Source organism: Lepisma saccharinum, chromosome 5 (assembly GCF_977018435.1).
Source record: "Lepisma saccharinum chromosome 5, izLepSacc3.1, whole genome shotgun sequence".
Lineage (NCBI taxonomy): Eukaryota > Metazoa > Arthropoda > Insecta > Zygentoma > Lepismatidae > Lepisma > Lepisma saccharinum.
Window position 1 is genome coordinate 101,492,935 of NC_139233.1, and position 17,184 is coordinate 101,510,118.

The following is a 17,184-nucleotide window of genomic DNA, read 5'->3' on the forward strand; positions in this document are numbered from 1 at the left end:
ATTTTGTTTTCTTTTCTGAATTGGGAACAAGTTGTGATTGGCTGATTGTTTTGTATTGTTGTCAGGCTGTCTGATAGTTCCGATGCAAGTGTGTACAAGTTGTGTGACGTAGTTATTTCCATCTGGGTGCTGGTGTGTGCAAAGCCCAAGATGTTTTAATATGCGAGAGCATCGCTAGAAAATGCAAGGCGGGGGGTTCACTTCGTATTTACCACTATGAAATGAACAGCGTGAGGAATTTTTGAATATGAAAGAAGAAATAATGGAAGATTTCAGTTTAACGTCAAGGAACCCGACCCTATTTTAAACTGTACAGAATTTCTATGAATCAATCACTCCATCATGTTTACAACCAGAAATAATAATAATAATAACAATGATGATAATAATTTTGCAAATACGTTAATTGTATTACAGTGGGAATTCACAATGTGAACGGTGATAATATTTATTCTTGCTGTATATTCCCTATGGGGTTGTATTGTTATTTGATTGAGTTGGTGTTTTAAGTCCATTTTATGCACAGTAAGACTAATCGGTACTGGACCTACAGTTTAAAGTGGAATTCGAACCACTATATGCCTCCGACGGGGTATCGAACCCGGGACCCCGTGATTACAAGTCAACGACGCCACCACTGCGTTATCTCGGAGGCCCAAGAACGTCGTTAAAACTGCAACGCACGGGCTCTATTTTATATTTACCACAGCATGTTTCAAGTTGTTTTAATATACGAGAGCGTCGCTAAAAAATGCAAGGCGGGGGTACACTTTGTATTTACCACTATGAATGAATAGCGTAAGGAATTTCTAAATATAGATGAGATATTTAGTGTTACTATGCATAAATTGAACTTAAAAACAACAAATACGTTAATTGTATCACGATAGTAATTGACAATGTAAACGGGGATATTTTTTTGTCGGATTAAACTTAAAATTTTAACTTAATAAATGCGTAAAAAAAAAATGGAGATATATATGAATTCTATTACAATGGAAATTCAAAGTGGACTTGAAACAACAACTCGAAAAATGAACTTAAAACAGCAATTCAATCAAAAATAATGATCTGTTCTACAGATACGTTAATTGTATTACAAGGATGAAGGTGGCTAATTCCGGATAAATAACTTCAATGTGAGTTCTACTCCGTAAACGTCTACTCTGTATTCACCAGGATAAATTAATGTGAATAAAACATGGGAATATTTTAAATATGTGTTTTGTTTTTGTCAACCTGATTTTAATATTATGACAGAATTTTATTTTATTATAGTTAAATCATGTACATAGTGGAGTGCGGTATTTTCAAGTGTAGCTGTCGTACAAATTGCCAATGGCTTCTAATTGTACGAGAGTTTCACTAGAAATTGCAACGCGCGGGCCCCACTTCGTATTTGCATTAGCTATGTAATTTTTACAAAAAAAAGTAAAATAAGAAATAATAATGAAATAGAATGAAAGTGGGTGAAATCTTCATTTTGTATTTTTTTTGTGACGTTGATGCTCGTACAATTTGATTTTCCAACTATTTTGTAAATAGGTTTTTTTAGTTTTTTTTTAGAAGAAAATTATATTTTACACTGGTCATAACCTTATTACCCTTTAAAGACAGCTTATATGTTGAATTGTAATTGTTTAGCAACAATATATATATATATAGAAAGTTGAAATTGTATAATTAGATTATATATATATATATGTTTTGGATTCAAATAGAACACTCGAGTTAAGTTTTTAAAATTTTTATTTAATATACATATATAGAATATACAGAATTTACATATATGAAAAATACTCTACCATAAAGCAAAAGTCACATAGGTATTACAATTTAGCCGGTGCTGAAAGTCTTCCATGAGGGATTCATGGTAAGAGAGAAATTTTCTCCACTGTTCAACATTGAGCGTGACTCCACCAGAGATATTGGAGATTTCCACTTTTATGTTTTCTCCGCTACCCTCGAAGTTGAAGTAAAGTTCTCCTATAATGTTTATAGATCTGAATCTGTCTTTTCGTGTGGGGAATCTGTTTTTGTAAGTGTCGAAGATCTCATCTGATCTGTAGACGCATAATGGGTACTCTTCTCTATTTAGGACAAGGTAATTTTCTTCATGTCTCAAAATCAGTTCAGTCTCGGTGAAAATACCTCGAATGATAACATCCATGTTTTCGTCGATGATGAATCTGGTTTCTGGTTTAATGTTGTTCATTTTGTGGGTGTCTCTCATAGACTGGAATCTAGTACTACAATTTAAACTATTTATCCAGAGTCTATCGAAACAGACAAATTTATCAGGGTCACATGGACGTTTGTAGGGTAGAATTTACGTTAAAGTTATTTATCCTGAAATATCCACCTTCATTCTTGTGAATCTCCACTGTAATGCAATTAACGTATCTGTAAAACAAATTATTATGTTTGATTGAACTGCTGCTTTAAGTTCATTTTTGAGTTGCTGTTTATATCCACTGTGGATTTTCACTTTAATACAACTCATATATTTCCAAAACATTAATTTGATTCATTTCTCGAGTTATCGTTTTAAGTTGAATCAGACAACAATATACCAGTTTACATTTTTCAATTTTCGTGGTAATACATTTATCGGATTCCTTAAACTGTAGGTCCAGTCCCGATTAGCCTTACTGTGCATAAAATGGACTTAAAACAGCAACTCAATCAAATAACAATACAACCCCATACGGAATATACAGCAAGAATAAATATTATCACCGTTCACATTGTAAATTCCCACTGTAATACAATTAACATATTTGCAGAATTATTATTATTATTATTTCTGGTTGTAAACATGATGGAGTGATTGATTCATCGAGATTCTGTTTTAAGTACGTTTCACACACAGTGAGACTAATCGGGACTGGACCTACAGTTTAAAATAGGGTCGGGTTCCTTGACGTTAAACTGAAATCTTCCATTATTTTTTCTTTCATATTCAAAAAATTCCTCACGCTGTTCATTTCATAATGGTAAATACGTCCCATGTTTTTTTTATGTTCAAAAATTCCTCACACTGTTCATTTCATAATGGTAAAATACGAAGTGGATCCCCCGCCTTGCACTTTCTAGCGATGCTCTCGCATATTAAAACTAAATTATGCAAACAGACAATTAACCAATATGTGTTCACTGAAAAACTTGGTACTTTATGAAACACCAACAATAACAGTTCATCAATAAAGAAAAATATCCAGAACCAGAGATTTTATAGTATATAACAAACCCGAAAGCAAACGATTTAGGGTAGTATACAGCACAAAATGAATTGTAGAAGAGTTCAACACAGTGCCCTTTTGATATCATCACCCTCAAAAGAAACAGCGACTCATGTAAAACTATCATTGTCAAATATGCCACACACATGGATACATCCATTTTCCATGATTCTGGCTGGACCTTCTGGCTGTGGCAAAACCAATTTTGTGTCTAGAGTTTTAGAAAATCTTAAAGATTTAGTAAGTGTTAATTTTAACAATATAACCTGGTGTTACAGTGAGTGGCAGCCATTGTATCAATATACATTATCAAATATTGACTTCCATAAAGGACTTCCAACCTTGGAAACTTATCAAACAGAAGAAGGACCTCATTTAATTATTCTTGATGATCTCATGAGGGAGGCTGACAACAGAGTTGTTGACCTATTTACAAAAGGATGTCACCATAAAAATATAAGTACAATATTTATAACACAGAATATATTTCATCAAGGAAAAGGTCGACGTGATATTTCACTGAATTGCCATTACCTAGTATGTTTCAAGAATCCAAGGGATAAAGGACAGATTCAACATCTTTCACACCAAATTTGTCCAGAGAACAAAAAATTCTTGCTCGAAATATATAAGGATGCTACTACTCCAGCTTATGGTTATCTCTTCTTTGATCTTAAACAGTCTACTCCGGAAAATTTAAGATATCAGACTTGTGTATTCCCCGATGATCAACATAATTACATCTATGTTCCTAAATAAGTATATGCATATTTTTGAGAATCTATCATTTTGTTATTATGTCTCCAATGATTAGGAACTCTGACTTACTCCGTGTCCTTTCCAAGTGCAAACCTACAGTTCGACATGGTATACTAAAAAATGCAGATTCTTCCCTAATACATGATATATGTGAATGTGCACATAACACCTTAAAAGGTAATGTACCATTAAAACCAGTTCAGAAAAGAAGATTGTCTCGTTACAAGAATGTGCTAAGAAAGTTAGTAAAGCGTGGAATATCCTGGAAGAAAAAGAAGGAATTTATTGTTCAGTCCGGTGGATTTTTACCGTATCTCATAGGACCATTAGTTAGTGGAATCTTTTCAAGTTTATTCCAATAATGGATCACGCAAAGAAAATGATACTCGTACCCCAGGACACTATTCAAAAACTTCATCACCAACATCAGTATTCTGCATCGTCATTATCAGATCTTGATCAGCAAATGAATTCAATACTACAAAAGAAAAACATATCTGATGTGGAAAAATGGGATCTGTATCAACAAGTTCTAAATCGTTACCTACATTTTGTACGTAATTTAAATACTCCTATCCAAATTCCGATAATTTCAAAAGAAGATAAACAAGAAGAAATAACTAATCAAGCTACTGAAGTAAGTGCGACTGGTAAAGAAGAAAACAGTACTATGATTTTCGACCCTATTTACGATGAGATGTTAGCTACCATACCAAAAAAAATTTCATTCTAAAGTACAAATATTGTACCGTCGATTGAAAAATAACAGTAATATAAAATGGGATTCTCAAGGAGAAACTAGCATTTACAATAATGTGATCAATGGAAGTAATATTGTAGATCTTGTTAGTGATATGATCAGAAATCGTCAAGCCAGTAACCCTAAAGGGTACAAAAATTTATCGAAACTTCTTGCAGATATAAATATCCCACACGAAGCTATTGGGAATCTCAGACGATGGGAATTAATAGAAAAGATAAAATCAGGAAATGTAGGAAGTAACGATTTGGAAGAAGGAAGAAAAAGTACATGGATAAAATATTAAACGTCACAACATTAGGAATTTATATTATTGTACTAACATGATATCTACTTTAAACAACGTTTACTATGATGTCGCAAATCCGGCTGGATATTCTACAGTGGATAATTTATGGAAAGCTACTTCTAAGAAATATCCTAAAAATGAAGTCGGAAAATGGTTACAGGGGCAAGATGCATACACATTACACAAACCGTTACGTAAAAAATTCACAAGAAATAGATACATTGTAAATAACATTGACGACTTATGGCAAGCAGATCTTACTGATTTGAGAAGTATAAATGCTCATAACAATAATTTTAACTATATTTTAACTGTTATAGATGTATTTTCGAAATACGCATGGGCAGTTCCTGTTCTTAGGAAAACGAGCAACTGTATAGTGAAAGCATTTGAGGATATCTTGAAACAAGGAAAGGGTAGAAAACCAATTACCATTCAAACTGATAAAGGAAAAGAGTTTGTGAATGGAATAGTTCAGAGATTCTTTAAAAACAATAACATTCATCATTTTACAACAAAAAACCCAGATGTCAAAGCTAGTATTGTAGAGAGATTTAATAGAACACTCAAAGAAAAAATGTGGAAATTTTTCACTGGAAATAATACATATTGTTACATTAATGTGTTACCTAAAATTCTAGCATCTTACAACAAATCTAAACACAGAACCATTAAAATGGCACCTATTGATGTAAAACCTGACAAAGTTCTTGAAGTATGGAGAAATATGAAAAATATCAAAACCAAAGTATATGTAGGTAAAATAAGACACACACTTCAAGAGGGTGATTATGTAAGAATCAGCAGAGAACGTCTTCCATTCGAGAAAGGATATATAGGAAAATGGTCTGAAGAAATTTTCACAGTTAATAATGTTATTCGTCGTACACCACATGTCTACAAACTTAAAGACCTCAACAAGGAGAATATCGATGGAACATTTTACCGCCAAGAACTTCAAAAAGTTCAACTACCAACGGAGTTTAAAATCGATCAAATACTAAAGACAGCTGGAAAAGGAAGCAGAAAAAATGTATTTGTAAAGTGGAGTAACTATCCGTCGTCTTTCAATTCCTGGATCCCATATTCTACTTTGAAAAAAATACCATGAAGTCATCTTTTTACATAACTTTACCTAGTAACAACTCCATGAACTTATTTCCAAACAATACATTATCGAACTTTATAACGAAACTTCCGAAACAGATAGAGCTTGAAGGAACATGGGAGGTTGCTGCAGTCGAAATTCATTACCCTAATTTCATGTACAATATAACAGAAAGGCAAAATGTAATCTACTACAATGTTAACCAAAAAATAGATGATTGGAGAAAAGTAAAAATACAGGCAGGATATTATCGAAACATACAACAAGTAGTAACTGCTATCCAAAATACAAATGTTCCTTTTCATATGTCTCTTTTAGACGACCAACATATTCTTATAAGACATAATGGACAATTACCTAAAGATCAAAACCAGGTATTAATAACAGAGATAAGGTTTTCACCAAAACTCGCCACGCAACTGGGGTTTGATCCTTTTAAGACAATCAAACTTGGTGACGCTCAACGTATACATTCGTCTTCTCCTACAAATTTATCTCTCGGCGTACCCCAGCAAATGTTTATCTACTGTGATATACTGGAACATCAGATTGTAGGAGACACCTTCGCACCTCTCCTTAAAATAGTAGGAACCAATGTTCGACATTTTGTATTTGGAAGTGATGCACACACAGAATTTCCCTCTCCACACTACATTCCACTTATGAAAAAGCAATTTGATACTGTGGAAATAGATATTAGAGACAATACCGGTCAAAAAGTACCATTTATGTTTGGAGAGGTGTCATTAAAACTACACTTTAAACGCTCCCAGGAATAATGAACCCGTATGTACATCATTATCATATACTTAGCGGAAAAGGTGTTTCGAATGTATATCAAGGAACATCTTTCCAGAGAGGACATGGTATTGGTAGTTTTCTTGGAGGACTTTTCAGATCTGTATTCCCACTCATAACAAAAGGAGCAAAAGCTGTTGGTAGAGAAATGCTTACCACCGGTATTAATGTATTAGGAGATATTTCTCAGAACCAACCAATTAAACAGTCATTCCGAAATAGAGTCTCAGAAGCAGGAGAAAGACTGAAACGTAAAGCTGAAGAAAAAATTGACAAAATGGTTGGTTCAGGGAGAAAAAGAAGAAAAACATCGAATAGTAAAACAAACAAAAAGCAAAGGAACTTAAATGTAAAAAAATCCACAGGAAAGAAAAAAGGTGCAAGTAAAAAGAAAAAGCAGAAACACAGCAAAATAGATAGGGATATATTTGGATAAAAAATTATTACTCTTTTCATAACATTCAGCACTATATAGTAGAAACTCAGTAGTAATTTGATTGTTGAAGGGTGAGGTTCTCTACGATATGTCGTTTATTAACAATCTTTCATGTGAGTGTGCGAATTCAGAATTCGACATATTTTCTATTCCTCCGACGCAGACAAGTGTCCAGTCTGGACAGTTTATTTCCTACAAACCACTAGCCTCGCTAACAGCTGATGCTCCTATAGAATTCACAGTTCCTGGACATGGTGAGGACTACTTGGATCTTCCACACACATATCTTGATTTGAAACTTAAAATTTTGGGAGCAGATAATACACCAATAACTACAGCAGATCAGATTGCACCGATCAATAATTTTACACACTCACTGTTCAATCAAGTAGATATTTTTCTTAATCAGAAACTTGTTTCATCACCCTCTCATACATATCCATACAGAGCTTATATTGAAAATCTTCTCAACTATAACAATACAGCTAAGGAATCTCATCTGACTTCATGTTTATGGTACAGAGATACACCAGGATACATGGATTCTCTAATCGGTGATGAAAATATAGGTTTTCAGAAGAGGAAATTATTTATTACAAACAAAAAGTCTATTGATCTTATAGGACATCTACATTGTGACATTTTTAACCTGGAACGTCTGCTTCTAAACAATATTGAGATGCGTGTGAAGTTAATTCGCTCCAAAGATTCATTCTGTCTTATGGCCGACAGAAACACAGTCAAGATTCAAATCGATGATGCTACTTTATTTGTAAGGAAAGTATCATTGAATCCGACCATTAAAATAGCTCATTCTCATATACTACAGAAAACAACAGCAAAGTATCCTATAAATCGTGTTCACACGAAAGTAATTACATTACCACGAGGGATTCTAAACAAAACCGTTGATAATTTGTTTCTTGGACAGATTCCTAAACGTATCATCCTCGGTTTTGTGACAAACACAGCATTTAATGGGGATTACAGTAAAAACCCATTCAACTTCAGCCACTTTAATATTAATTTTCTATGTTTGTATGTGGATGGTAAACAAATACCTGCCACACCGTTACAACCCGATTTTGAAAATAATCTATTTATTAGATCATATCAGGGTTTGTTTGAAAATACTGGAATTCAATACCATAATGAAGGAAATGGAATATCCAGAGAAGACTACGGTAAAGGGTACACTCTTTTCGCTTTCGATTTAACTCCTGACATGTCTGCTCATACATCAACACACTGGAACCTTGTACGACATGGAACCGTCAGAATGGAGGTACAATTCAAGACAGCCCTGCCAGAGACCGTCAACAGCATCATTTACGGAGAATTCCAGAACCTTCTTGAAGTGGACAAGGATCGGAATATCATCATTGACTACTCAAGTTGAAAGCATAAAAGGTAAGGTAATTATTGCATAATTTCATTGTATTACAAGATGGTGTTTGTAGTAGTTGATTTACAAGGTTTTCAGGTTAATGGTAAATTCGTAGCAAAAGAAGTAGCTATATACTGTAGTGATGGAAGCCAGTGTCAGTACTGGTTACTTGAGCCACCATATTCTACACATTATCTTTCTGACAAAGATTTAAAGTCTGTTCATTGGTTAGAAAAAAACTATCACGGATTGTCCTGGTCTGACGGAACAGTCCCCTTTCATACATTGCACACTCTTCTACGGTATAACCTTTCTTCCTACCAGACAGTATTTTGTAAAGGATTAGAAAAAAGTAATTTTCTAACACTTGTACTTGGTAGACCAGTTCAAGACCTTGTAAGCTGCCCTTCATTAAAAATACCTAAACATCGATTTGCACCTCGTTGTTTCCATTCTGCACATCTTACATCTAATTTCTTTTGTTCACTCTCAAACGCTTATTCAAGACCTTGTAAGCTGCCCTTCATTAAAAATACCTAAACATCGATTTGCACCTCGTTGTTTCCATTCTGCACATCTTACATCTAATTTCTTTTGTTCACTCTCAAACGCTTATTTGGTTGCACGTTGGAAACATGAATACAATTCAACTGCTATCATCTCTCAAACAGCTTCAAAACCATAACCACATTGGTGTATATCCCTCTAACATGATTCCGCACAATGTAAATACTCCAGCAGCTATTATTGTTAACACAGATCCCAGTTACAAACCTGGAACACACTGGGTTGGTATCTACATAGATAGTTTTCGAAGAGGAGAATACTTCGATAGTTTCGGAATACCACCACAATCAACTTATGTGCGGAACTTTCTTCAAAACAACACTTTGTCATTTTTATATAACCCTATCCAAGTACAAGGTGTTGGTAGTGATGTATGTGGTCAGTATTGTCTGTTTTACATTTTCCACCGGGCAAGGGGCAAATATTTAAACTCCTTTCTCAATCACTTCAGAAACAATACATCATGGAATAATACATATGTCAAAAGCAAAGTTTCACCTCTAATTAAAAAAAAAACAGAACTGCAGTTTCAAGAACTTACAACTTCAAATTTGCTCCATAAGGTAGAGTATTTCATATATTTCAATTTACATATATAAATATATTATTTAATACTTGTTCTGTTTTAGACAATAATATATTTTATTAAGAAGTTTTATTTTTCTTTCAGGAGAGTATAAACATATACATGGAAAAATTACCAGAGTGGAAGAAATCATTAGTGTTGCAGATATAAAAACAGACTATATCTTATATGTGTGTGTATAAAAGAGAAAAAAACAACTTGAAAAAAATGTAGTGGACTGACAAAAAATATTAAAATAAATTGTAAAGTGTGGAATGATTAAATGTATATTCTGTGGCAAAATAAAAAAATATGGATTTTATAGTGTACAGTGAACAATATTATATTAAGGAAAAATTACCAGAGTGGAAAAAACATCAGAGTTGCAGATATAAAAACAGATTATATCTTATATGTGTGTGTATGTTTATAAAAGAGAAAAAAAACTTGAAACAATGTAGTGATCTATAAACATTATAGGAGAACTTTACTTCAACTTCGAGGGTAGCGGAGAAAACATAAAAGTGGAAATCTCCAATATCTCTGGTGGAGTCACGCTCAATGTTGAACAGTGGAGAAAATTTCTCTCTTACCATGAATCCCTCATGGAAGACTTTCAGCACCGGCTAAATTGTAATACCTATGTGACTTTTGCTTTATGGTAGAGTATTTTTCATATATGTAAATTCTGTATATTCTATATATGTATATTAAATAAAAATTTTAAAAACTTAACTCGAGTGTTCTATTTGAATCCAAAACATATATATATATAATCTAATTATACAATTTCAACTTTCTATATATATATATATTGTTGCTAAACAATTACAATTCAACATATAAGCTGTCTTTAAAGGGTAATAAGGTTATGACCAGTGTAAAATATAATTTTCTTCTAAAAAAAAACTAAAAAAACCTATTTACAAAATAGTTGGAAAATCAAATTGTAGGAGCATCAACGTCACAAAAAAATACAAAATGAAGATTTCACCCACTTTCATTCTATTTCATTATTATTTCTTATTTTACTTTTTTTTGTAAAAATTACATAGCTAATGCAAATACGAAGTGGGGCCCGCGCGTTGCAATTTCTAGTGAAACTCTCGTACAATTAGAAGCCATTGGCAATTTGTACGACAGCTACACTTGAAAATACCGCACTCCACTATGTACATGATTTAACTATAATAAAATAAAATTCTGTCATAATATTAAAATCAGGTTGACAAAAACAAAACACATATTTAAAATATTCCCATGTTTTATTCACATTAATTTATCCTGGTGAATACAGAGTAGACGTTTACGGAGTAGAACTCACATTGAAGTTATTTATCCGGAATTAGCCACCTTCATCCTTGTAATACAATTAACGTATCTGTAGAACAGATCATTATTTTTGATTGAATTGCTGTTTTAAGTTCATTTTTCGAGTTGTTGTTTCAAGTCCACTTTGAATTTCCATTGTAATAGAATTCATATATATCTCCATTTTTTTTTTACGCATTTATTAAGTTAAAATTTTAAGTTTAATCCGACAAAAAAATATCCCCGTTTACATTGTCAATTACTATCGTGATACAATTAACGTATTTGTTGTTTTTAAGTTCAATTTATGCATAGTAACACTAAATATCTCATCTATATTTAGAAATTCCTTACGCTATTCATTCATAGTGGTAAATACAAAGTGTACCCCCGCCTTGCATTTTTTAGCGACGCTCTCGTATATTAAAACAACTTGAAACATGCTGTGGTAAATATAAAATAGAGCCCGTGCGTTGCAGTTTTAACGACGTTCTTGGGCCTCCGAGATAACGCAGTGGTGGCGTCGTTGACTTGTAATCACGGGGTCCCGGGTTCGATACCCCGTCGGAGGCATATAGTGGTTCGAATTCCACTTTAAACTGTAGGTCCAGTACCGATTAGTCTTACTGTGCATAAAATGGACTTAAAACACCAACTCAATCAAATAACAATACAACCCCATAGGGAATATACAGCAAGAATAAATATTATCACCGTTCACATTGTGAATTCCCACTGTAATACAATTAACGTATTTGCAAAATTATTATCATCATTGTTATTATTATTATTATTTCTGGTTGTAAACATGATGGAGTGATTGATTCATAGAAATTCTGTACAGTTTAAAATAGGGTCGGGTTCCTTGACGTTAAACTGAAATCTTCCATTATTTCTTCTTTCATATTCAAAAATTCCTCACGCTGTTCATTTCATAGTGGTAAATACGAAGTGAACCCCCCGCCTTGCATTTTCTAGCGATGCTCTCGCATATTAAAACATCTTGGGCTTTGCACACACCAGCACCCAGATGGAAATAACTACGTCACACAACTTGTACACACTTGCATCGGAACTATCAGACAGCCTGACAACAATACAAAACAATCAGCCAATCACAACTTGTTCCCAATTCAGAAAAGAAAACAAAATGGCCGCGGAAACATACACATATTGCGAAGAATATAAAAATCACATCACCATTCTGACGTCATAACGTCCCATCAAGCTGGAACATGCCTCAGCTACAGTGGCAGACACAGCCTTACCAACACGTGACGTCACACATTGTTCCGAATACAGAGGAAAAACAAAATGGCGCATCATCTTTATTCATATCCTACAACATTAAAAACCATTTTCCATTATCAACTACGTCACAGTCAAAACAAAACTTGATACAACCTGCATCGAAACTCCCAGACAGCTTGACGCCAACAACGTCATACTGAGGTTTACTCATCCCATGACCTCCTACTATCATATCATCAAACACAACACAAACATTGTTCCGAATACAGAAGAAAAACAAAATGGCGGATCCAATTTTAACGCTAATCACCAGTAAGGTTTACTTAACCCATGAAAGGCTACTCTAATCTTATCAATGATTACGTCATACATAGGTTCCAACATGCCCTACAAGAGTACGCCGCTCTTATCTTATCTTATCTCGAGTGATAAGATAACTTGTTCCCAGGTGCCTCCTATCTACTTGTAGCTATGCCCAGTCCCTCGTACAACTTCATGAGTTGTTGGTATTTCGGTTGTTCTAAACTCTTTGAGAATACATGCAAGTGTCTATTTTTCCAATCTAGTCAATTGGGGGCAAGCAAGAAATTATCAACCAGCAAAGTGGTTTTTCCACAACCTGATGGGCCTGCAATGAGGCATCTTATGTTATCAGGTAACAACTCTCCATTTGTTATTAGTTTTCACTACATCTGGTAAACGCTGTACCACATTCCATGTTGGTGTCAAAGAATCACCTGGTTTGCTTCTATCCAACTTTTGTCTGTCAGACCTATCCATTTCACATACAAATTGTTATTTTTCTTCTTCAATATTTTCTCGATTAGATATGTATCTCGATATTTTGTTTTACTAAGTTCCTCTTTATAGAATCTCCCCTTCAATATTTTGTTATGATTATCTTTTATTATATATGTATTTCTATTCCCTGGTAAAACTTAAACCACTGAGAATAACTCCGTACTCCAATTTTTAGTGAATCCCTTCTCGAATAACTGTTTATATTTACTGACCCTTACCTGATCCCCTATTTTAAACTTTGGCTTTTTGATAGTGTATGTATATTTTTTACAATAAACAGTAGAAATCAATCGTTGCTCATCAGATTTGGTTACCTCAGCAGGTTTCATGTGAATAGTACTGTGTACTTATTGTTGTAATCATGAACTAGCTCGGGTAAAATTTGCTCCCACTTATAATTGCCCTGTAGAGTAAATTGTCTCCACATGCGATTTTTTAATGTTCTGTTGAATCGTTCCACTATACTAGCTTTCAGATCACTGTATGTAGAATAATGTTTAATATTATGTTGTTGCATTAACTTAGCAAATGTAGAATTGTAAAATTCTTTCCCTCTATCTGTCTGTAAATATTTTGGTATCCTTCCCTCACTAAATATCGACTTAAAAGCCTCGTTAACACAAGTACCAGTCTTGAATTTTAATGGAACAGCCCATGCATATTTGCTAAGGGTATCAATAACTGTAAGAATATATTTGTAACCATGATTTATCTTATCCAATTTTTTAAAGTCCCCCTTGGAGGGACCATACCAATCAGATCAGCCTGGAAGAATTCATTTACACCTTTTGTTACTACACTTAATCGCTTGTAATTGCGACGGGCTGGTTTGTGTAATTCATGAACTATATCTTGTCTTGACATCGAGTTCGAAGTGGGAATATCGCATAAAATGGATTGTCCTCAGGGTATAACCGTTTTATGTCAAATACTATCTTGTCACCAATTTCAATATCAAAAACTGATAATTGTTCGTCGTCATGTACTTTATATTTATTGGTAGACTCATCCCAGTATGCAATAGGTATTTGAACCGCCTTGTGTATGCCATCTTTTCGCACTATAGTAAACTGAGGAACTTCAATATGTTTTCCATGTTTTAGAAAACTAAGCTTCAGAAATCGTAAACTACCATCAACAAAAAATTCATGTACCTGAGTGAACGGATATAATTTGTAAACATTGCCAGCACTGACGTACGTCCAGTGCACTCGAGCATTTGGAACACTTTGTAACCTAACAATTTCAATAGAATAAAATTGACGAGTCATCTAGTCTGCTTAATACCGGTTCCAAATGTTCGTTGATTGTAGGAACCAACTCATCGTAGCTAGGCTGGAAGAAGAAGACACAGATGAAGTGGACATTGGACCTCAAGACACAGGTTGGGAAACCGATACAGACGGTCCATCAGAACATGAGGAAGTGCATACCAAGACAGAACAGTCAGTTAGTGATTCTGATGATTCTGTGACAGCTTCAAGACATGTGAATCGTGATTCGTATCGAGGCAAAGATGGTTCAACAATATGGTTCAAGCAAAAAGCCCCACCAAGTAAAATCGCCAGACAGAATATTGTCACACAGTTACCAGGTGTGATAGGTGGGGCCAAGAATTTGAAGTCAATTCTAGACTGTTGGAAACTGTTCTTTCCGGATTCTCTAATCACACGTATTGTCCAATACACAAACGTAAAGCTCAAGGAAACTGATTTTGAAGAAATTTCAGCATTCCTAGGAGTACTATATCTTGCTGGAGTAAAGAAGTCACAGCACCTAAATACAGATGAGTTGTGGGCCACAGATGGAACTGCACCAGACTTTTTCATCGCGTCAATGAGCAAACGAAGATATCACACTCTTCTCCAAGCTGTTAGGTTTGATGATGATATCACTACACGAGCACAAAGGAAGCAAGAAGACAACCTATCTCCAATTAGAGAAATATTCGATGACTTTGTTAGTGTCTGCATGAATAGTTACAGGCCAAGTGCTTACACTACCATTGGTTAGAAGCATTCAAAGGACGATGCAAGTTCAGACAATACATTGCAAATAAACCTGCAAAATATGGCATAAAAATATACGCACTCTGTGATGCTAGAACATTCTACACTCTAAATATGGAAATTTATGCAGGAAAACAACCATCTGGGCCTTACCAAGTTCCCAATGATGCACAAAATGTGGTCTTGCAATTAATACGTCCAATTGACAATAGCGGAAGGAATGTGACCATGGACAATTATTTTACCTCCATACCTCTAGCTAATGAACTGTACACCAACCACAGGTTGACACTAGTAGGAACTCTTCGATTGAATAAAAGAGAAATTCCACCGGAATTTTTATGTGTCAAGGAAAGGCTTGGAAACAGCAGCATGTTAGCGTTTGGAGAGAAACCATCTAATAATTGTCTCCTCTGCTCTTATGTGCCAAAGAAGAAACAGAAAAAAAATGTTATGATGATTTCCGCCATGCATAATGACGACGGCATTGATCCTGACTCTGGAGAGGCAAAAAAGCCAGAAGTGATTACTTTCTACAATCTCACAAAAGGAGGAGTAGATGTTGTAGATCGTCTGAAATCTGAATATTCTGTTTCAAGAATAAGCAATCGCTGGCCTCTCACAATATTTTTCAGCCTTCTCAACATTGGAGTAATAAATGCTCAGATAATTTACAAAACAAATACAGGCGACTTGTTGGCTCGTAGAAAATTTGTTACGCAACTTAGTATGATGCTTACAAAACCACATATGATGAGACGGATGTCAGTTCCAAATGTATCACTTCGTCTGAAGGAGAAAATAAAAAGTATTGCAAGCATTGAAAGTCTGCCGAAAACTGAGAGAAATCTTGAATCAGAGGAAAAGTCCCGATGTGCCTATTCGCGATTAAAATTAACCGATATGCCATCTGGTGGGGTTTTCAGGAAGTACTCTAAGTATGATACGTTGTGTTGAAGTCGTTTAAAGCATGGGGAATATGCGAGAGACTAAGGTCTAGTGTTCAGTTTTTTTTTGCTCTAAATCGTTTTATGGGTCAGAAGAAATTAAAAGTTTTCATGTGTTTCCACCCCGTGGAATCAACAAAATGAAATTTGTTAATAAATCAGGGAAAACGTAATTGACAGAAGATTGGTATGGGGGATATAACACTGTAATTCGGCAAGGAAATTACGAAGAATGCACGAGTCTGCTTACTTTATTTTTCGAGAGATAAATATATATTACCATGAAAGTAAAGTTTTAAATTGTACTTTATAAATAAAGTTTTTTTTCTTTTTTTTTTAAAAAATCATGAAGCGTCTTACCCATTGCGTCCATGTATTACTGATATTACGTACGTGTGAAGTTGTGAACAGGTGCAAGTCGATTAAGAGAGAAGATGAAAATAGTTTGAGAATGAATTAATGTCAAATGTAACCAGAAAAAAAGTGGACATGCTAATGTTACTGTTTCATTCAGTACGATGTCCATTTTCAGTGAGTATAGCCTGATCATGAAATCGTGAATATTATTATTAAACCAGCCTTTCTCTTTCGAGAAAGAACTGCAACGATATGTTCGAAATTTTCTCCTGTCCCAGCTTTTCAAGTACAAGTCAATTTCAATTCCTTTATTTCAAATAATTTCCGAGAACCCCAGTTACAACATGACGTGCAGATGATACAGCACTGCTTTGGACAACCAGTGCGTATACATAGGTTTCGTCTGCATTTTCCGTGTTATTTTTGCCTATCATAATTAAATATTTCGTTCTCAGTACAGCTTCACGTTTGTTAGAGTACCTGGAATTCACATCGCATTCGCAATATTTAAAAATAATGCGTAATTTAAACGTTTTCTACCATACCAGTCATGACAACACGCTGCTATTTTGTACTGCTGCTGAATGTAAACAAAGA

The 17,184-nt window shown here is 34.4% G+C and overlaps 1 protein-coding gene across 1 annotated transcript; it reads left to right on the top strand.

Annotated features, from left to right (window-relative positions):
* The first annotated feature begins 7,480 nt into the window (after nucleotides 1-7,480).
* LOC145988165 (uncharacterized protein F54H12.2-like) lies at nucleotides 7,481-8,791 on the top strand. The gene has a single exon (XM_083122994.1). The coding sequence runs from the start codon at nucleotides 7,481-7,483 to the stop codon at nucleotides 8,789-8,791; it is 1,311 nt and encodes a 436-aa protein (XP_082979120.1).
* The last annotated feature ends 8,393 nt before the right edge of the window (nucleotides 8,792-17,184 follow it).